This window comes from Meriones unguiculatus, chromosome 1 (genome assembly GCF_030254825.1).
Source record: "Meriones unguiculatus strain TT.TT164.6M chromosome 1, Bangor_MerUng_6.1, whole genome shotgun sequence".
Taxonomy (NCBI): domain Eukaryota; kingdom Metazoa; phylum Chordata; class Mammalia; order Rodentia; family Muridae; genus Meriones; species Meriones unguiculatus.
In genome coordinates this window covers 153963684-153986957 of record NC_083349.1, presented here as the reverse complement: position 1 = coordinate 153986957, position 23274 = coordinate 153963684, and the positions used below count along the sequence as shown (strand labels likewise).

Genomic DNA, 23274 nt, shown 5'->3' with positions numbered 1-23274 from the left:
TGTACATAAGGAAGCCCTATGGGAAGCATGGGTAGCTCAGAGCCACTTAGAATAAACACATGCAGCCTCATAATATCCCTAAAACAGCCTGTGCTAAGCCTATGTGACAGGATGTTAGGAATCATCCCAACGTACTTTAGCATTTTAAAGAAAATTTCACTATGCTTATCAGTCCTATCGAGAACTTCCTTTCAAACTCACTGAAACAGGTCATCAATTCTATATTCAAGAATCCCATACTCACCCAAGCTTTTTTTCCTTTTTACATCATTTCACATTTAATAACTGAAAAACTCACTGTAGCCATAATGACTTCCAAGTTAGTGTTCTGTTGCCGTGACAAAATGCTTGAGGAAGGCTTTATCTGGGGAAGATTTACTTCAATTCTACAGGTTTCAGTTCACAGGCAGGCCCCACATTTCTAGACTGTGATGCATCATGGGGAAAGAGCATGGCAAAGGAAAACCTTTCCCCTACTTCAGCCCTGTTACAGAGAAGAGTGGCAGGAAGGGCAGAGGCCACCCCTCAAAGGTGTCAGAGTTTTTATTTATCAAAATGTCCTCATAGATACACTAGTCCTCTTTACAATCAAGATGATAAGATTAGCTATCATAGTTTGCTTATAAGCTAATTCATTTTAAATTAAAAAGATTATAAAACAATCCCACTGACATTACTATCTTCAAATCTATAAAATAATAAAATCATGACTATGACACATCCGAATTCAAGTCCAAACTAATTTTAAAGATTGGTCAGACTTCTCTTCTGCAGAGTAATTTATATTCAAAGTTGTCACAAAAATTAATGTCAGTGATACTTGTTAACAAAGACTCCTGAAGAGTGAGAATGGATGTTATGGTTTAACATGGTATGTCAGGCTTTTGTGTTGTATACTTATGTCTCTAGTGGCTAGCAGTATTTGGAGGATGTTTACAACGTGAGGCCTAGATAGAGTAAGTAGGTCTCTCCCGGCACACCTCAGGGAGCAAATGGCACATGCTCACAGCAGCCCTGTTAGCTATTCTGCCACAGGAGGTAACAAGTCTAACACAGTAATTCTTAAACTGAGGCCAGAGAAACTTTCAAAGCAATTCTGCTGCAACACATTTAAGAAGATGTAGTAGTTAATTTACAAGCCTATCACAGAAATGGAAATAAATACTACAGAACCCATAGCATGGCAGTAGCTTCTTCATACACCCACTACAGAAACAGGATAGAATTAATACAGAAGCCACAGCCATTATGGACTGTGAATACTAAAGGAGTAGACACTTTCTTATGGTGAGTGCATTTTTATCTCCATTAAAGGCAACTACATGATAAAACAAACAAAAAAAATGAAAATCATTTAAAACTGAATTTGTTGATTAGCTACTCTGAGTCTCAAAATAGCAAGTGTAGGGAAGTGTGGGACAGACTACCAATAGTCCCAAGGGTTGACTGCCATCAGTAAACGGGAGGCAACAGTGCAATGGATACAGATGACGCAGAGAAAAGAGCATGAAGAAATTAACAGTTTTTGGTTTTGTTTTGTCTTCTTTAATCTTAGAAGTGTAGCTAACCGGGCCATGGTGTCTCACACCTTTATCCCTAGGCAGACCCACTCACCAGACAGAGGCAGGTAGATCTCTGTGAGATCCAAGGTGACCTTGGCTCACAGTGAGAGGCTGTGCAGCTGAAGCTGTCAGGAGCCCTTTCATCCTGACAGCCAAGTGCTAAGACCTATAGTAGGTGTAAAGGGCCAACACCGTAGAACACCCTATAACTTCCTACCTGAGCAGCCGGGGACACCTCTGGTTTCTGGGAAGTAAGAAGCACTTATCCTGATTATTCAAAAGATAAAAGAATTCAACCAGTATCTTTAAAAAGTACTATTTTAACCCAAGCTAACCAAAGTAACTTGGATCCAAGAGTCAGCAGTGGCCCATAGAATGAATGGAACCTCTAAATCTGAATAAACCTCAGGCTCATCTCAAAGGTTTGGGGACAAACAGAAACAATCCACACTATGATGCAGTCAGTTAACAGAAGGAAAAGCTGGACAGGTAAGAGGATTCCCCATATAAGACTCCTGACACTGAAGAGAGTATCCCGGAAGATGAATCAAAACTGCAGAGTGTACACCTGTATAATAGCATAAAGTTGTGCAAGAAATACAGGGCAAGAAGAGTGGCTGCTCCGGGGCAGAAGATGGCTAGGTTCTGGCCACAGGAAGTTACAACAGTAACTAATCAGGCTGTGAAAATGCTACCTCCAATACTCGCTGCAACAGAGTACATATGTGTGGTAAAGATTTTCCTGAATGAAGTTGGGAAGAGGGGAGGTGGTGACTACAGAAACATCAATGTTTTGCCCTACCACAGTTGCTGCCTTCTAGTCAGTTCCTGCTCAGAAGGCTAAGTCTGACTCCTGCTTTTATTCAGGGCATGGAATTTAGAGAGGAAACCAGCACTTGCTAGAGAATACATCTGACTTCTTTTGGCTACAGGGTTCATTTATGCATCCCACTATAAAATATCAGGATAACAAAGAAGCAAGATTGCTGGTGATAAGCAGTGTATTAAACAGTGTGATACAAAAAATTATGACAAAGCATGTCTATGGGTGATACTTATTTGATGTTTGTAGTATAAATGTATTTCAAAAGATGCATAAAGTTTAATGAACTGAAAAAATGCCTATAATTTCTGGCATTCAAATTATTCCATACTCAATAAGTGAAAGAATTTTGTGCTACAAAATCTTTTGGGATGAACTTGGTTTCATTTTTAAGACCAATAAAGTTTATAAGTTTAACTGACAAAAAAGAAATAATAAAACAATCATGCTTTAAACACTTGCAATGACTTGATCCTCCTTCACCTCCTTTTAAAAGGACCACTTGCAGGAACATCTGCGACTCACAACGCCCTCAAAAAAGCTATGCAGATGCAGAAGGAATATCCTCCATGAGCTAAACACCACTCAGAATGGGAGGACAAAAAAGTCTAAATGCAGTTTAATGTGATTAGTTATCAGACACTAAGATGACATTAATAATTTTCATTGACATAAAATGTTTTAATTAGAAAAATTATTCCATTTTACTTCAAATATTTATGCACACAGGTCTGGAAACATAAGCAAAGATTAATGATGCTACAAGTTTTGGCTATTTAAAAGTATTTCATCATTTGTTTAGCTGACTGCATTAACTAATTTTTCTATAATACATATGAATGTAGTCTCAAAAAGGTTAAAAAAACTGAACTCGTTCTCATCACGAACCCAGCACAGTGTGGCCTTTGTCTTTACCTCTGTAGGGTCTGACCACTTTACCAGGCTATTGTACAAATTCAGCTGACTTTAGTAACAACAGACTAGTGACAACTAATTACTAAAGAAAATCTTACCTTATTGGCGACAGCGTTGACACTTGGCCGAGCATCAAATATAAATATTTTGTGAGATTGGGCGTTGGAATCCATGATGGCCTGAAGATATTTCTCATCCTCTTTGCTGCGCTTCCCACTCACTCCAACCATGGGCTGGCTGCAACGAGTGACTGTAGCTTGGCTTTCAGGATGAATCCATGACAAAACCTTAATGGAAGGGACATGGTGATACTGCGCCCCCTACTGCACCCTGCTTGTGAGCCTCCTAAAGAAAAGTCTTCTATACAGATGCCTGGCAGAACAAGAGCCCTTCAGGGTGCCAGGAAACTGTGCCACCCTTCTTTTTAGTAAACTCTGCTAGTTCCTAATCAGATACTGTTGCAAAACTCACTGATTACTGAGAAGTCTAACCTTCAAAAAAGTACATTAAACAAAGCCAAATAAAGCCTGCTTGTTTTTTTTATTACTATTACTATATCAGTAAAACTGTAAAGTTCTTAGAATCTATACATTTGCAACCAGAATTATTTCATCTGCTCCTCTGAGAACTACATAAATCTGTAGTTTCCTACTTCCTTGGACTCAGTGACCAAAAAAACCGCAAAACAAACCCAATAAACATTTATTGCCGTGAATAAAGAATATGTGATATAGAATGCTAGCTAATGCACAGGGCAAATGTTTTTGAGTCAGGAGCCAGGCAATTCTGTTTCAACTTTACAATCTGATATATAAATACTATGTCTCATATAAATACTATGGCTTATCACCCAGCACCCATGCATGTACCCACTTGGCCTACTTACTGGGATCCGGCCCCGTGACCTGAAGGATGCCACTTTCTTTAGCTCCTCATCAGGAATGTTTGCTGGCACAACCAAGAGGGCAGGATATGTGTCACAAAGTTCATAGCGCTCATTTATCTTTGTTATTCTCCAGCTTTCATTTGGAATTCCCTACATCGACATAAACATAAGACTGAACTGTCAGCTAAAATACAAGATACCAGGAAAGTCGCCACCCATGCCAATCTCATCCATCTCCACTTCCTATTATCTTAAAACTGATCAAAAAGTGATAGCCAGAGTTTTAGGAAGCAACATTTTAATGTGGGGATCTGATTTACTTGGCACCAGATATAATGTTAGCAGGCTTATCAGTTCATTAGATACTAACAGCCTGTGCTAAGCATACGTGTGGGTTGGGGACAGAAAGACCTCAGTATTCTGTCCTCACAAGAGCCGTCTCTGGTAGTGATTAGATGACTGATTTGCTGCTGATATGTATACATCCTCCAAAACCTTCTCTGGTTGTTAGCGCTCTGTCAGGAAATGTTTTGATTTCACTTCCACTTCTGCAGGGTATAATTACTGGTAAATGATTAGCAACTAGCACTTTTCATTGTACAATCCTCTAGCTTCCACTTTCCTTTTGAAATACAACCTGCCAGCTGAACTTTTGCTTTAAAAGACAGTAATAAAAAGGGATCAATTATTATTACTGTAAGGAGTGAGCACAAGGAAGGGGTAAAGGCAGGTACCATAGCCTACTTGTAGAGGCCAAAGGACAGCTATGTGCAGCGGGTTCTCTGCTTTCATCTTAATGCTTTTGGGGGGGGTTAAACTCAGGTCTCAGGCTTGTGTGCAATACTATCTCTCCAGCCCACAGTAGTCTATGTCTTCTAGCTATTCTTAAGACTTTGATGTTCTACAGTTTCTCTTTGTCTGTGTGAACTTCTTTACAGTAATCTGAGGTTAATGCATGTATTCACTGTACAGATAGGGATCTGTCATTAATCTGACTGAAATATACTTTTTTGAATGAATGATGTTAAGGCATATAAGAACATTACACTTTATACATACTGATCCCATTTTCATCTTTATACTGAAGTTTTAGACAAACTTATACTTAAAAACTCCTAGATAAGTAAAGATTCGTAGAAGAGCACTGGTGTGTATTCTGGAAATCAACTTAAAGAAATAAAAAGGAATGAAACAAATCAGGGTTAGCCTCCACTTAAAACAAAAAGTGACACGAGAGAACTCCTTACTCTGATCTACTGTTTATCATGAAAATAATGTAGAAGATGAAAGCTGGAACAGAAAAGCACATACCTGCCTTCTATACTCTAGAAGGGGGTCATACAGTTTCCACCCATTTTCAGGGAATACTTCTTTATACTCAAAAGCAAAAAGAGGCTGCAAAATAAATAGTTAACAGTGTAAAGAGACATTTAAGAAAGTAATGTATCAGAAACATGTCCTTGAAGGGTTATAATCACTTGTGTTTTAATTTACTTATCTGCAAGAATATTTTATATTGCCCTTTTAAAATAGTTTTAGTTTTAGTTTTATTATTGACATTACTATTTTACTTACAACACTAAATATTTTATATGCTTTAAAAAGTACAGAAAGGACAAAGGCCCATTTATAAAGTTTACCAAATGCTAACCTATATCCTTTAAATATTTTGCTAGCTTTTATAGGTTAAGTCTAAGTAATAAATGACATCTCCAAAACGTTACTTTCCAGCACAAATAACTGGTCCAACACCAGACAGCAGCAACTGAGTGGCTTGAAATCCATTCTGTAAGTTCTAATACATTGAGCAGCTGTTACATACTTCAGCATATAGAGTTTTAACATCTAACTAGAAAAAAAAAAACCTGTGCTGTTTAAAGAAAAAGAAAATTGCAACTGAAGTGAGAACCAGTATTAACTCCAGTACTAGGTTAATTCATTCCCTGCCTTATGCATTCTGGCTCTAACACAGGAATGAATATGGCTGCTGTGGAAGTGAAATTTTCATGCAGTTGAGGGAACCTAGCACTGTTAAATAATGCTAGACTAGTAACTCTCTAGAGTAAGAGATTTCAAACCCCAATGAAGAGCAAATAAAGCTTTCCTCATAGAAACATCCTAAAGAAAAATATTATATAAACCAAGATGGCGGCACAGGCTGTAATCTGGGCCTCCTGGGGCAAGTAGCTGGAGAAGCCGCCTGTGCAACTCCACAAGGCCCTGTCTCAAAGACACATTAACAAACCGCTCTGTGGTATAGCACTTGCCTAGCTGTGAGACCCTGGGTTCAATCTCCAGTTCACTCTTCTTCCCGAGAAATCAAGACGTAATTATAGAATGTGATTACTGAAATGGACCCTGGGCACAAGCTAGCCTCTGCCCAAGTGCCAAAGCAGGGACATAACAGGAAGGATCTCAGCCATGCTGAGTTTGTTCACACTAATTACAACACAGATTAGAAAGACATATTTACCAAGCCGTTAGACACCGGAAATGCATATTTCATTAGATTCTCAAATATGGATCTTCTGGTTCGCCCCTCTGGTTTATGAGCAAATCGTAAATTCCTGATATCCTAGAAAAGATAGAGTACCCAATTAACTCACTTTGTTCCTTTTTAATGAACAAATGAGGTTACTTGGAAATGTCGGGTAAAGGTTAAGATCTACATTTAAGATACAAACACAGCTTCAGGGAGCAGAAGAAACAGGAAGCACTCTCCCACATGGCAGAGAATCAACCTGTGCCCCTGAGTTCAGTGGGGCCAAAGGGGATGTCAATGACAAGTACTGATGAATACCCCCACAATCAGCATTTGTTCTCTACTAGGCAAGAAAGGTAGCTCAGTAGGTAAAGAAAGGGCTTGCCTCACAAGCATAAGAACCTTAGTTCAATTCCTAGAGCTTGATTTTTAAAATAATTAAAAAAAAAACAAAACAAAACACATTTGCTTCATGTATGGCAATCTTTCTTGTATTTATTATTGCTTCTTAGGGTCACTTTACATCTCTTCTGCTGAACAGACAGGACAAACCGGCTTCAGTTCTTCCTCCATTTCAGGGGCATTCCTAATAGAAGTCCCAATATTTCTGGATGTAACCATCCAGGCTTGGCGCAGACGCAGCTTTACACTGGGATCTCAGGGACTCTGCATGTGTCCTCAGCCATTTCGCATGCTCAGGCAGGATGACAGGAGTAGTCAAATTTATGCTATTTTATAGCATTTAGTAAAAGAATGTGAGATTAAAGATTATTCTAAAGTATCCATTTTTATTTAAGTATTTCAACCTAGTCAGAAGCTGATTTTACTTGGTTTCGGTCTTATTACTGGTTGAGATCAGGCTGTGCACTACTCTATGTTACTCCACATTGCACAATAATAATACATTAATAGTTACTTTTTAAGTTTTGGTTTGAATCCTGAGCCTTGCCTCAGAAGACTCCATTTTACAAGCAATGTCTGCATTCTGGGGAAGAAAGGTGACTGCACTCTCAGGAGGACTCAGAAATGGCACCTGTTCATTACATCCAATACAGACAAATGATTTATTCTTGAGGGCAGTAAGGGAGCTGCCCTGTAAGTCCAGTGTGCTGAGTTGAGACAGCAAGGGCACGTAGTGCTTTAAAATCCTATCAGGGAAACCAAGGCCAAGAACTTTCCAGACACAACAGACTATGGAAAATATCACTCCTTCGCTTGGATCCTATAGCTCCCATATCATCTGACAGCTGCTGTGCCAAGAACTGAGAATCCCTGACTACTCCGAGAGCTCTGGCTCTCCCATCTGAATCTAACTGGTCACTCAAACCCACTTCCTGCCCTGGCTGGCCTCACACCCAGTGGCAGCTTGCTTCACCCGGCACTGGTCTGATTCACTACCTACAGACATACTCTCTCAGCCTACTTCTGAAACCTCCTGAACTCCACTGCAGGCTCTTTAACTTGTGTTCTGTTAACCATAAATATGCCAACTAATATACAGAAACAGTTACTATGTGACCTGTGAGAGAATATTAGCAATTAAGACTAAAATAAAAGAACCTTCAGCCAGGCCAAAAGGGTAGGTGGGACTATATGACACACTGCTGTCGATGAAACCACTAACTGTTGTAAATTTATTGCTATTTAATAAGTCTGATATCAGAAATATACAAATGTGTTAGCTGTTTCTTGGCATAGCACACTACCAGTAATTTTGAAAAACCACGCAGAGCCACTCCACAGTGCACTTTCAACACAAATAAAATAGCTTACTGCAAACCTGAGCCAAACTATAGTACCAAATGTACCATTCTATGAAAACACATTTGTACATTGTGTATTCCTATAAAGACATATCACCTCTCTGGTTATCCTCTCTCCAGGAAAGACCCAACTATAATTCATAATGGTATGGGTCCACAGAACAACATATCTAAAATGTTATAATTTCAAGTCAGCCTCTTTCATGCTGTCTTATACTTTAAGCACTATTTACTGCTAAAGAGAAAAGACAGAAATGCAGAAATGACAGCCATTATACTCATAGGTCATGATGTCAAGAATACCAGTTACCAAGTCAATAATTTTAACACCAAATTCGACAAATTTCTAAGATTAATATGTTCAAACGTTCTGGATGATACACACACTGTTTATTTTACTTAGGGCACTGAGAGAACAAGACAGAAGCCTAGAATTCATATGTGCTCAAGCCAGATGGTAATAGTGCACACCTTTAATCCCAGGAGGCAGAGGCAGGCAGATCCCTCAGTCTGATGTAAGTCTGGTCTACAAAGCAAGTTCTACGACAGCTATATAGAGAGACCCTGTCTCAGGAGAAAAAAAAAAAAAAAGAAAAAGATGGGCAAAGGTGTTGATTAGGACCTGGTATTAAATGCCAGGCGATGTGACTTAATGGCAAATAACATTTGCTTCTACAAGAATACATTCCTAGTATGCAATCCACTTAGACCAGTTGTCAAGTATAAGTTCAAATCAAATACAACACACCAGTATTGTAAAATTTACCTTGCATACAGTCTCCAGGCCATAAGAGTTTTCACCTCGACTAGATGCACCACCAATTTTCTCTACTCTACTTATTACTCCAAGAGAAGCATCTAGAACAAATGGGGGGTCCTACAAGATAAAAAAAAAAAAAACAAAAAACAACAACAAAAAAAAACCACACAATTTTGTTTTGTTTTGTTTTTAAGTAAAGTGCTTGAATAACATGAACAGTACCCTGGGTTCAATCTCCAATACCTATTCCCCCCAAATTTTAAAAATCATAACCATAAATGCTTTCATCAAATATTATCCAGAAGTGAGTTGGGTGTGGTGGTGGTGGTATACACCTTTAGTTCTAGTATATGAGGGCTGAGGCAGCCAGATCTCTGAGTTTGAGTTCAGCCTGGTCTACATAGTGAATTACAGGACAGTCATAGCTACATAATTAAGACTTTGTCTTAATGATTTTAAAAAAAGTTAATTGATCAGAAGTAAGCAAATATCCCAAATACACACAAATATACAGGCAAAAGCAAAACCAAGAAGCCTTACCCGTTCCATGCTCTTGAAATACAATCTGTAATTTGTGACAGTCAGTGTTCCTCGTACAGTACCAGTGAAAGGACATATGTAAGTCACATCTTTGGCTAAAAAGACAAAAAAGGCATAGTTTACTTACACGTTCTATAAAATTAATCTGACTGGCTAATTATGACAAAATAAATTACTTAAAAACTTTCAGAAGCCTAAACTTTTTCCAAGCTTCTAACTTTGACTTAATCCAAGAACTATAGAATAAACAGAAAGGCAGAGGTAGGGCCTTTCCTGAGACAGCAAGAGGGAGCAAAGATCGTCCCCTGTCCCTTTCCCTTATCCTCTGACAAAGCAGGTCAGAGGTTAGAGTGGCAGGAAAAAGGTGATGATCAACCCCATTTTCCAGTTTGTAGGCCACTTTCAAGACCAGTTGGTATTCTCAGCCACAGTTCAGATTGTACTAATTTCTCCAAAACTAAAATGACCATAGTACACATAATACTAGAAGACTTTCAGCTGACTATACTTCTGAGGCATTAACAGACTGCAGACAGAATAGCACAATGTTTGTCTTTCATGTACATCAGCATTTTGCCTGCATAAATGTATGTGCACTTTGTGTGTGTGTGTGTCTGATATCCAGACAATGCTGGGAATCAAACCCTAGTCTTCCGCTGGAGAAGCAACCACTGGGCCAACTCTCCAGGCCTCTTTGAAAACAAAAAAATTTTTTTAAGAGAATAGTATATTCCTGACCAAGTAACTGACATCAAATTTTAGAGAAATAAACATAATCAATGTTTTATTAAATACTGAATGATGGATACATAATACAGGGTATTATGCTTCTAAAAACATGTACTACCCGATTAAACAGTAAGTGCAACTAGTAGCTTAAAACATATTTAACATGGCAGACTTGTAATACACAATACAGGATTTGTTTCTTTGTTTTGTTTTTGAGACAGGTTTCGCTGTGTAGCCGTGGCTGTCCTGGAACTAACTCTGCTCTGTAGATCAGAGAACTGCCTGCCTCTACCTTCCAACTGTTGGGATTCAAGGTGTGCGCCACCACTACCTAGCTAATACAGGGTTTTTTATGTTAAAATATTATAAATTCCCTCCATGCCATTATCAGAGCAAAACATCAGATTCCCCTAAGCAAATGCAATCAATTCTGAAGCGCCATTACATTCTACAAACTCCCAGGGGGGCTCTGGAGGATACAAAGACCTACACAATCTGTAGGACGCTGAAACTTTCTGACTTTGCTTTCATATTAATTAAAGGGCTGACTACTTTGTAAAACATTTGAAATGAAACCAGTCTTTTAACAATTGTCCTAAACTTCAACTCAGCTCCCCGAGGAAGTGTGAGATACATTTTCTTAATCAATTTTCAATGCATGTTTTATTTAGAGGGAAAGTTCTGCAATCAAATAAGCCCATCACTATATAAAGACAGATTTTGTTTTTGTTTCCTTTAGGATTTTATAGTTTAACTAAGAAACTTTTATTAGTGTCACTGAAATGGTTCTGGAGGATATCAGAGCCAGTTTTCTTCTGCAGGAAAAGCAATCAGCATTCTTATTCTATAACCATCACAGGCTGTCCTTCTTGCACTCCCTCATTATTAGACAAAGAGGGAAGACGCATGCATATGCATATAAAGTTGCAAGGACTGTGCAAACACACAGGTCTACAACAATGTTGCCACCACCAACACCTATCTCTGCTTTGTTCTCTACCCTTTCTCACTGAGGACACAGAGATGCTGTTGGAGGTTCTGGTGCTCCGTGTATTCAGATGCTACATTCCGGCCCCCAAGATCTGGCTGCAGTCCAGACAGGCAGTCTCACGTACACTGAATAATGTTGTATAAACTATGCCCTCCAATTATCTCTGTTTGGTTAAATAAGTAAGGTTGGATAGCCTGTAACTGGGCAGAAGAGACGTAGGTGGCACTTCAGTTCCCTAGGCTTGAGGTCTCAGGTAGTGACTATGAAGCCAGGAAAGGAGGAGAAAAGAGAAGGAAGATGGAGAGAACGTAGCCTGATGGAGCAGATTCAGCCCAGACAGGATGAATATTGGCAAGTAACCTGGGGAGTAGAGCTGGGAGGTAGTCAGACTACCATAGAAAACTAGTTTAAATCGTACCTGAAAAGTTACTGTGCTAACGCTTGTTAAATAAATCAATAGGTCTCCATCTGAATTACTAGGAAGCTAGATGGCTTATAGAAAAGTCTTCTGGTATTAATAATCAGCAACAAGATGGCTTTTAAGTAGTTCACACCAGGGAGAAACGAGACTCTGACCAGCAACCTGAGCAGAGTCAGCCAGCACTGGTCACCCAGTGCTTAAAGTTTATGAAGTGCTTTTCATCTGTGCATATGTAATTTAGCCTCAGTCAGCCTTAAAGATAAGAATATATTTGCCAACAACCTTTAGATGAGAGTATCAATGTGCAGCAAAGTAAAGCGAACCATTCAGCGTTCCAGACCAGTAATTATTGTTAAGACTTGAACCCAGTTCTCCTGGCTAAGAACATTTCTTGCCATGGATTTGAAGCTACCTCTTAGCAAAAGCTAACCCCCTAGCATAGCACTGTCTGCTTAGTACCTGACCCTTCCATTAAAGGCTAAGTAATTCCACTGTAGAAGTATCAGTCTATAATTTTCTGAGACTATTGATTACTATAGCATTTATTTAATCATTCTTATTTGTTATTCTTTTCAGTTGATTATAACTAACTAGTAGGTTTATCCACATAAGGGCTAATTTTTTGCATTTTATTACATTTATTATATGTGTATATGGGTATGTATATGTCATGGCCACAGCATGCATGTGGAGGTTTCTTTACCATTATTAACTGTGTCTACTTCAAGTCACTTATAGGTATCTACATTAAAATACTCAAATACCTCCCCATGTGGTAACCAGGAGGACAGTTAAATTACAAAAGCACAGAAACAGAGAGAGCAGCCACTGAGCGCAAGAATGCATGATAAAAAGTGAATCTGAGGCTTAAGAACATTTGAAATAAGGATACCTGGGATAGTAAGGCCAGGTTCAGAGACAGAGGCACTTGTTTACATGCAGGAGGACAGAGGGAGGCTCTGGTTGAAGCACGTGCTTGTACTCATTAACCCATATGTAGGTAAACCTACTAATTAATCAGCTGAAAAGAATAAGCAATAAGAAAACTGGTTGTAGATGAAGTCCCAGGACATGCTGAACCTAAAGGAAAGTGGCCAATAAAAGCTTGTTGTGCAAGACTACACACTGTAATGGAAGCAGTGCGGGCACTGGGCTTAGAACAGCAGAAAAGAAACCATTATGGGCTGAGCTCTGGTTTTATTAGCTAGGAAGCCCCCTATGCTGGAGTTCCCTCATCCCACAAAGCAAGCTAATGTCTTTCTCACAATATTACTCCAAATGTCATTATGATAACTACTCCTAGCACTTAGCACCCCATACTGATAATAATATGTCTAACTCAACAGTAGCTCAGCAGGTCAAGTTTAGTCATAGATAGGGCTGAGAGGGACAAAGATGGAGGGAGCTACTCAGGGTAAAGATCAGAAAGACAAACAGTGCCAAGAAGCTAAGCTTAGTAGTTGCTATCCAGCCATCTGATGGCATTTCCTCCCTCTGGCATGCTTATTTTAGACCCAAAGGAACGTGCAGGGAAAATGAAGCATTGCCTTTAAAAGAATATAACTGACCATAACACCAAAGATGGTGCTTACTTTAGCTACGCAACCATCTTCTTCACCCCCCCAACATATTACTCCTCCAAACCTATGAATAATTGTTTTGTGAGTAAGCAAAACAAAGCAAGAATATAAAGTACAGTTTTCTGACTATGAGTATTACACTGGGAGGCAAACCCTATCTATATACAAATGCTTGTTCTGCAATGGAAATAAAAACTTCATCCAAAAATTAACCTCAGCTTATGCAAGGAAGAAAACTATAAAAAATAGCAAGTGAGAGGCTATACTTTAATCAAAATCACTTGTTTGATGTTTTTAGCTAGGTGACCCCAGTGTCTGAATGAAGTATTTCAAAATAATAATAAATATTACAATAATAAAATGTTTCTTCACAGAATTCAGCAACAATTTAAAAAGCGTAACATTAAATTTGTACATTTTCCGATAGCCAGACAGGAACACTCCCCAAAGCTCTGGGTCTGCGCTTGCAGCACACAGCCTGGAAGCTACAGGAGAATGAACACCTGTGCATAGTCAGAAACAAAATTTAAAATTCACTACAGACCCATGTCTTTAATGTTTTCTCCCGGAAGCAGGGCTGGTTCCTCCATTTCTGCTAATTTGTTTGACTCCCTCAGGACCTAGATGGGGCATGTAAGAAAGAAACATTTTTTATTCAAAGGCTATTTTTTTTTTTCATTTAAATTTCATTTCAGACTGTTTGCTTTTATTTGAAATTATAATCTTATTATATTACTTCAAATCAAATTATAGAAACTGTAGTATTGCTGTTATTAAATATAATGCCGCGAGGCAGTACCATGGTACGTCCATGCCAACGTGTGTCTCTGAGAAATTATGTGATGCAGCAAATCTGGTATAAAGAGGTTTATTGGGGGAAGGGAGAGGAATGAGGATCTGAAGAAGGAGTAGAAGCAGACGATTAAACATTTAGACAGGCAGACAGATGGGTGCAGAACTATGATGGCAGAAAAGAGGGGGTACAGAGAAGGAGAAAAAGGGGGTGCCCAGGACAGAAAGGGGTGATGGGCAGTCTTTCATATGTAACATACACCTGACACACCTGGCACACCTGGTGGCAGCAGGTGATGATGTAAGCTGTTGCTAGGTCCCTAAGAGGAGCTTAGGGGAATCGCCTGTAAGCTAACAACTGCCACATACAATATAAAGCTGCCATTTTTCTACAAGTATTTCTTGAATGCCTAAGAATTATAAAATCTTGCATCCATATAAAAAAAAACTGTACCAATGAGTTCTAGGGTATTTCCCACTTTTTTTTCAAGCCGATTTAATGTGTCTGGTTTTATGTTGAGGTCTTTGATCCACTTGGACTTCAGTTTTGTGCAGGGTGACAAGTATGGATCTATTTTCATTTTTCTACATGTAGACATCCAGTTAGACCAGCACCATTTGTTGAAGATGCTATCCTTTTTCCATTGTATGGTTTTGGCGTCTTTGTCAAAGATCAGGTGTCCATAAGTGTGTGGATTTATTTCTGGGTCCTCTGTTCGGTTCCATTGATCCACCATTCTGTTTCTATGCCAGTACCATGCAGTTTTTAAAACTGTTGCTCTATAGTACAACTTAAGATCAGGGATGGAGATACCTCTGGAAGATCTTTTATTGTAGAGAATTGTTTTAGCAATTCTGGGTTTCTTGTTATTCCAGATGAAGTTGAGAATTTTTCTTTCCAGGTCTGTAAAGAATTGTGTTGGTAATTTGATGGGCATTGCATTGAATCTGTAGATTGCTTTTGGTAAGATGGCCATTTTTACTATTTGATGTGAACTGACAGACTAAGATCAGAAAGGAGAGGAGAACCTCCCCTATTAGTGGACTTGGGGAGTGGCATGCAAGCAGAGGGAGGAGGGAGGGTGGTATTGGGAGGGGAGGAGGGAGGGGCTTATGGGGGGATGCAGAATGAATAAAGTGTAATTGATGAAAAAAAAATAAAGTAACACAAGAAATAATTACATAAAAAAAACTGTATATTTCACAACAAATCCTTAAAAAGCATAAAAATAAAGTTTTTAATCCTCATTTCATAGGTAAGGAAATAAAGGTCAAATGTCCATGATCTTATTCAAAGTTACAAACAGCAGCCTGGGTCCCATCATAATGGTAGGAGACTCCAAAGCCCACTCCCTTCCAATAAGCCACATTAAGGGTGCAGAGTGCATTTACAATCAGTAAAGTTAGGTCCTAGTACAGAGTTTAAGTGATACTGATAAACAACCTTACTGGGAGAAAAATAATAAAACAAACAAACAAAAAAAGTTTTAAATTAAATCTTGACCCAGGGAAAGATAGCCCACTTTTCTAAAAACCAGATACAGAACCATGGTCATGCTGTCAGATGCCTCCTAAATATTTGTCTGTACACAGGTGCCAGTGTTGCCCTTGGCCAGAGGTGCTATTCTTTGCATTGGTCAGTAATGAATGTAGTCGAAAATGGTCAAAGTGCTGAGAATAAGTTACTATTGAGTGCTTAGCCCTAAACAGACATCTATGTCTCCATCCTCCCGGTCATGCTCTGCTCTCCCTCTCATCCCACCTCCACATGCAGAGAAACAGCTCAGGGAACTTTGCAAAAGCGGGGGCAGGAAGAATGCAAGAGCCAGAGGATGCAAAGTAATGTTCTGGAAAACTCTACTGGACATGACATGATCATTACACTGGGAAACTCACTGTGGCTATGGTTACTTGTATAAGAATCAACAACCAGAGAGAGCGAGGGGAGAGAACATGAAGTGAAGGACAACTTGCTGAGGTGGCAGGGGTAACAGGAGAGGGGAGTTGAAAGAGGATATGCCCAAGAGCCATTGTTTACATGTTAAAGAATAAACCAGGGTATAAAAGAAGAAAAGGAACAGGATTCTCTGAAAAATAGATTATGGTGATACACCCAGGGCAGGGTGTTGGCTGAGCATCTCACAATGCAGAAAGTAAAGACCATCAGCAAGGGTGCGGGCTTTATGAAAGACCTTCCCAGTAGGAGCTTCCACACTGAGTGCACTGTCACTGTGAGGTTTAAGTTAATATTCACAGGCACACAATGAAGTAAATGGCTTGGTAAGTATCTCAAACAAGGGAAGGCAGAGAAATGTGTCTCCCATTAATAGTACCAAAAAATGTACACCAGCTTCTGCTCTGGATCAGGTAGCAGGGCACAGCTCTCTAAGATGGGCTATATGTAACAGCTTCTTTCCAAAGACTAAACATAAGAAGACAGAATATTCTACACTAAATAATCCCAACACTTCAACCACTAAGTGGCTAAGGTGAACATTATGGTTAGAGCCATGGTGACAGGGTAGAGCCCTGCACATGACTATGTAGGCACTCTTTACTAACAGTTTGCAGTTTTTCTTTAACTCTACACTGATCTAAAATTCAGGTGCCCTAAAAAGAATAATAAAGAATAATATTTCATGTGCAAATGAACACTTTGGTCCTCATTATGTCTAAGCATGAGCCAGTCACTTATTACTTCTGGCATATGTGTATCCTAAGAAAATGAGAGAAGCCTTCCTAATGCTGCAACCCTTTAATACAGTTTCTCATGTTGTGGTGACACACACCATAAAACTGTTTTCATTGCTACCTCATAACTGTAATTTTGCTACTGTTATGAATTATAATATACATATTTTTGGAGATAGAAGTTTGCCAAACCTCTGTCACAACCCAAAGGTTGAGAAATGGTGCTTTATGCAGCAATGGTGAAAATAGAAGTAAATTTTGTTTTTAACTAAAAAAATTACATTTTGAACCAATTCTTTTGTTAAGTAGTTAAGAGCTGACAAGTAGACCAAAACAATTCAAAATTAAGCTTATGCCCTATTTTATTTTAATTAATCCAATAACAGACAAAAATAGATATAAACCACATATTTGTCATGTTAATAAGGACAGCAACAACAGACTTATACCCACTGTTACTAGAGCCAAGCCTGTCCTAAACACACGTGCTCTTCCCTATTGTAACCATCACACCAGGAAGCCACTAAAATTAGGACAGCACACACAGAGATTATGAAGATAAGCCCTAGAACTGCAGAAATGCCTTTAATACCGTGTTTCACAAAAGACAATGACAAATATTGTAGAACCTTTATAGATCTCCATTCTGTTATCATGTATTCATTAAAACGAAAGACTTATCAATAAATACTAAACAGCAAAGAACTTCATTACTGAAGGTATTTATATTCTCCACAATATGTGATGCAAGCCAGGAAGAACATGCTTGTAGACACTGGTCTGCAGCACCTGAACAGACTTCCCATCTTTCAGAACCATGAAAATAAGTATCTACTGTTTAAAAAGAAACTCTGTAGAAAGGCTTAAAGAAAAGCAGATGAATCCATAAATATACCAAGTACTACAGTGAACCACTGAAATGGTTAATTTTGGTAGAAATAAGACAAAATTTTTAGAATACTTTAAAAAGGTACTGAGAGTGTAGAAATGACCTATCACCCTAGTACTTAAATACAGAAAGACTCAACAGGATAGAGCACTGATGTAATGGCTAATCTTGGCTTCAACTTAGAATCAACTAAACCCAAGCAGCTAGGTAACCAGTGAGGGATTTTCTTGATTAGATCATTCCCACCCTATCTAAGCCACTCTTTCTGATGGCAGCCCACATAAAAGGACATGAAGAAGGAAGCTTTTGCTTTTTGCCTGCTTACCCTCACTCTTGCTGGCAATCCTGTTGCTGAAACATTCTTTCACTGTTGTTAGAATATACTTCTTCCAGATTCTAACATAGACTGAAGACAGCAGCTCTCTACGAGTTCTCTAGAATTCCAGCCCCAATTAGGGACTGATGAAGATATCTAATCTTGTGGACTGCACAATTACCAGACTTTTGGCCTTTCCTTCAGGAGACAGCTTCACCGGACTGCTAGAATCAGAGGCTGTAAGACACTCTATTAAATCCCCTTTATACAAATGCTTTTCATCCTATCAGTTCTGTTACTTTAGAGAACCCTGACTAATGCAACTGGCAATACAACTGTTAGCTACAGTATTAGCTATGAGGCCCTGGACACATTACTTAATCTGAGATACTATGTGGAAGTGACAAAACTAGAATTATTACAAGAGGTAATTTCAGTTTAGCTCTTTAGAGCAATGGTTGGCTTACTGTAAGTTCTCAATGCATGTTAGTTATTTTTCCCTGTCGTTATGGAAGTGATCAGGAAAATCATATTACACAAAATACTATCTTTAGACTTAAAAGCACTACCTTAAAGAATGAATCATTCTTTTTTTTTTTTTTAATAGTAAGTAAGCATTCATATTTGCTGGCCTGGTCTAGGATGAACTATAAAAAGTGAGGGCTTTGAGAATTTTCTGCCATCACCTACTTAATTATTACAAGTTGAACTGATGATGTTGGGCAGACAATGAACAGCAGGGATATCATCAGTCTGTTTAAGCAGCATACATACCCTCAAATCAGGAGAAAAGTTGTCTGCAGAAGTAGAAATGGAGTCTGAAGACACGGCAGAAACTGACTTGGTATGCACCGAGTTCTCTGAATGAGAAGTGGAAGCACTACAAAATAGAAAAACAGTATGTTTGGAAAATGGTGCTTTGTAGACTAATTTTAAATGTTTGATAAATAACTCTAATATTTATTGCAATTTTCATTGTGGTAGATTCTGGATTGCCTATTCAGTGGTTTCTAGAAAGACAGGAGAATTGCAGCCTCTGTTCTTTAAAAGTTAAGTATTCTTGCCACTCAAGTCTGAACAGACTCCCCAATACTGAAAAGCATAATTTGGATGAACGCCTTCCTTTCATCCATCTACCCATCCATCCATCCATCCATCCATCCACCCACCCACCCATCCACCCACCTACCCATCCATCCACCCATCCATCCATCCATCCATCCATCCATCTAAAGGACATCAATAGAGGGGGGGCTGGCGAGATGGCTTCCCTCAAAGTCTGATAATATACATTCAATTCCGACTCCTCACAAGTTGTCCTTTAACATCCACACACATGCGTTGCACAAGCACCCAAATAAGCACATATACACACAAAATAAATAAATGTAAAAAAAAAATATTAAAAGAATCAGTGCCTAGGAACTGAGTCCTGAAAAGAGCCAACTGTATAACTAATAAATAAAATTATTGCATAAACAAGCAAAACACCTGTTATTTCATTTAAATGGATGAAAGGGGGATGTAGTTATAACCAGTAGGCCATAACAGTATATACAGTGCGTCATAAATTTTATATATATGATCATATATATTATATGTTATATAATATATATATTACAATCATCTAATTCTATAACATAAAAAAAGAAAAACCGGTAGGTTGAAAATGTTCTTCTTGTTTGTAGCTAATTTCTGATGAATTTAACACTGTTTGCCTTGGCAGGTGAAGTAAAGCTTAAGGCCACAATTTAACTGATGTTCATTTGCTACACCACGTAAGAGTCCTGTCCTCTTCCATTGCATCCTGTGCTGAGCCTCAGAAGACACACACAATTGCTTTAGTTCTCTTGTGGCTGGGAAGACTAGAAGGGACAACTCTGGTCACTGAGATTAGATGGGAAGTCTGGTAATGGCAATGAAAACCCTTTCTTACTAGATAGGCCTACTGTCTTCCCTTTCCCTTACCTGAGGTGAAAATATCAGTACCCATTCTGTAAACAGGGGGCCTACAAAAAGTCTACCAGGACAAGGGATGGGTTCTTAGGGTGTTATAGAAGAGCTGAGCAGCTACAGGTATGCCCATAACCCTAAAATTGATGTCACATAAAATAAGTGAACCTCAATTCCTACAATTATTGCAATTGGGTTTTCTGTTCTCTACAACTAAATAAAACCCTACTAATACAGCAACTTCAAGGTCTTTTGGAGAAAATTCAAATTCATATAGGACTACCCTCACAACCTTCTGAGAGAATGTGGATAATAACTTTTAAAAGCAATAAAGCACAAGTAGAAATTATAAGTACTACATTATCTAGAAAACCAATGTAGCACGTAGCACTGAGGAACCAAATAACTCTTAAAGGCAACGTGAAAAAATAAATACAAGAAATAAACAAACAGCTCAAAGCCTCAGATTTAGTTCTGGGCTTTAAGCAAGAATGTGCTGGCCAGTTCTCATTTCAGACAAATGATGAAACTGGAGGGTACCCTGTGATTATGTCAGAAACACACACACTGGCAGGACTGCTGAAAGCTGTTGTCCATATCAAGTGCTGCTTTTGCTGGGCTTCTCAGACTAAGGTGCCACAGCACAGAAGCACAGCTCTGTTTCAGGACCCTTATTTTTCTTCTCCAGTAATAAGTGTATTCAGTGCTCTGGTCACCATGGCTACTAATACAACATGAGTAATTTCCACTGTCCTCCCCAGCCCCGCATTTCTTCATGACTCATCTTCATGTCAAGATCAGTTTTACCAATTGTTCCACAAGCCCAAACCTGCTATCATCCCACACAGGCTATTTCTTTAGCTCAGTCCATTTATTAACATTAACACGCTACCTTTCTTATCAGACTCAATGAAAATCTAGGTTCCCCAAAAAGTTCCAAGGCCTTCCAGCTGGAAATGAACTCTCCATCTTCTATTTCCACAGTCTTTAACTGCACTTAATCACTTTCCTCAGATTACTGGAGAGCCTGAGTTGCCAGGGCCACCTCCCCTTTAAATTGTAAGTTGCCAGACAATGAAAACCTTGTAATTGGCAAGGCACTACATCTCAGGGCAAATTATACAGACTTCATTCATCATCCAATACCACTTTGGTCCTCAGTTCCCTAGGCACAACACTTCATTAGTCAACCACCACATCCCTGTTACTCTTGTTGTCCTGGCATTCTTCTATTTCAAGCCAACTTTTAGTTATATGTGTTTATTACCATATTACTCAGTTTCTTCCACCCACTTTCTCTGTCCAGAGCATCCACCAACAACTCTCCCCAACATTTATGCTCGAACTTTTATTCCTAAAAGACTATGTGCATGTGCTATACCCCTTATAAAAAGCCAGTGACTTCTTTCCCTTCCACCCTCGCTCAAAGGCAGCCTCTACATACCACCCCTCTCTCAAATACCTCTTGTGTGAGATCTGTTGCATGGTATGATCTTTGAACATATACCCACTAAGGTACTCAGCCTCTAAATCATAATACTGGTTCCATGACTCCGTAGAATATCCCAGTGCCTGTGCACTCCTCTCTCGTGGGTCTAAGCCAGACTGGGACCCTATCCCTTGTCCCCAGTCCATCTGTAACAGACTCACTTTCCAGCTCACCTATTGCTGGGCACCCCATCCAACACTGCCAAACATTGCCAATTGGCAAGTTTCCCCTCCCAGTTGATGTAAACACTTCCCTGGACCTGAGAAAATACCTGTTGATCATCTGGCACCCCACTATTATTCTTGGAGACAAGGGTATCGCCAGCCACAGTCTTTAAGGCTACTATTGACCCTCTTTACAGACACCCACCTCTGAGTTTGATTCTAAGTACTGTTTTTGCCTTCTGGCTTCACTTGAAAGTGCTGGTACCAAGTACCCATATCTCCTTGAGCTTTTAGCCCTGGCCCTCAATCTATGTGGTGACAACCCACTGTTCAATTTGTGCTTTCTTAATTCAGTCCTCCTTGGGTCCTTGGGACACCTTGGACTTTCCCCTCTACCTCACCCAAGGAAACGGTGTCCTTGATCATATTTCAAATACCTTTTGGAGAACCTCCAAGGCACTCTACCTTGTGCCTGACTTAAAGGCCTCTAAATTTAAATGCCTTTACAGTCAGACATGGCCTCAATACCCCTTATATAACCAATCAAGTTGGCCGCCCAGCAGCACCCTAGATCTGGACATTATTAGGGCCCTCTACAGCTACTTCCAGTGATGAGGTGGGGGTCGGAAAAAGGCTCCCTATATCCAAGCTTTCTCTTATCTGTGCTCCAAGTCTTCCCTCTGTTGTTCCTGTTCCCCCACTCACCTCCTTCTAGCTATGAAGTCTATATAAGAAGAAACCTTCACTATTCTTTATCCTGCTAAGACCCACCCCCCAATGACCTCAACCCACAGCTCTTTCTCTTCCAGTTCCTTTGGCCTCCTCATCTCCCTCTTCAGCAACAGGCTGCTCTAACCATCCCACTCTGGCATCCACTTTCACCCCACCAGCAGCCATCAGTTGTTAATCCCCACCCCACTTTCTCATTCCTGCTCCAAAGTGGGACACCCTCTATCTCTCCCCATCCAGCCTAATGCAGCTCAGTTTTCCCTTTGTGGGAGGCTACTGGGGTAAACAGCCTGGTCGAGGTACATGTCCCCTTTTCATTAAGTGAAATCTCTCAAATAGAAAAAAATAAATAAATGGGATCTTACACCTCTAACTACTTTCTCTATTTTTATTAAAGAATTTCAGTGTGTTACCCAATCCTATAGTCTCACCTTCCACAACATATATATGATCCTAACCAACTACCAACTTCCAAAGAGTGCAGGCAAGTTTGGGAGCAGGCTAAAGCACATGCAGATGAAATCTACCAAACACAACACACTCGGCCAGGGCTGAGATGGTCCCAACCAAAATCCCCAAAGAGATACAATACCCCAGAGGGCATTTTAGCTAGAGATCAGTTTATAATTTGCCTCCTGGCCAGTCTCCAAGAGGTCCTCCAGGACAAACATGAAAATCCATCTCAATTCCTAGAACGCCTCACAAAGGCCCTCTTACATTATACCAATTTAGACCTCCAAAACCCAGAGTTTCCTTAATATTAGGTCCACACTTATGCACTTGGAGAAAGGACCAATAA

General features: G+C 39.4%; 1 protein-coding gene across 11 annotated transcripts in view; it reads right to left on the bottom strand.

Annotated features, from left to right (window-relative positions):
* Mtmr2 (myotubularin related protein 2) overlaps positions 1-23274 on the bottom strand; it is a 58283-nt gene that overhangs the window by 11224 nt on the left and 23785 nt on the right. For 8 of the 11 annotated variants that reach the window (XR_009586725.1, XR_009586727.1, XR_009586731.1 and 5 more), the window contains 8 exons: positions 18915-19020; positions 13997-14072; positions 9732-9826; positions 9198-9308; positions 6660-6761; positions 5498-5581; positions 4187-4336; positions 3399-3587 (listed from right to left, as the gene is read on the bottom strand). Coding sequence is in view for 1 of the 11 variants with exons in the window: in XM_021646380.2 (XP_021502055.1) it covers positions 3399-3587; positions 4187-4336; positions 5498-5581; positions 6660-6761; positions 9198-9308; positions 9732-9826; positions 13997-14072; positions 18915-19020 (913 nt within the window). In the remaining 10 variants the exon portion in view is untranslated. Of the gene's footprint in view, positions 1-3398; positions 3588-4186; positions 4337-5497; positions 5582-6659; positions 6762-9197; positions 9309-9731; positions 9827-13996; positions 14073-18149; positions 18276-18914; positions 19021-23274 lie in introns of those variants that run through there. The other 3 variants (XR_009586737.1, XR_009586736.1, XR_009586735.1) reach the window with 2 other exon arrangements.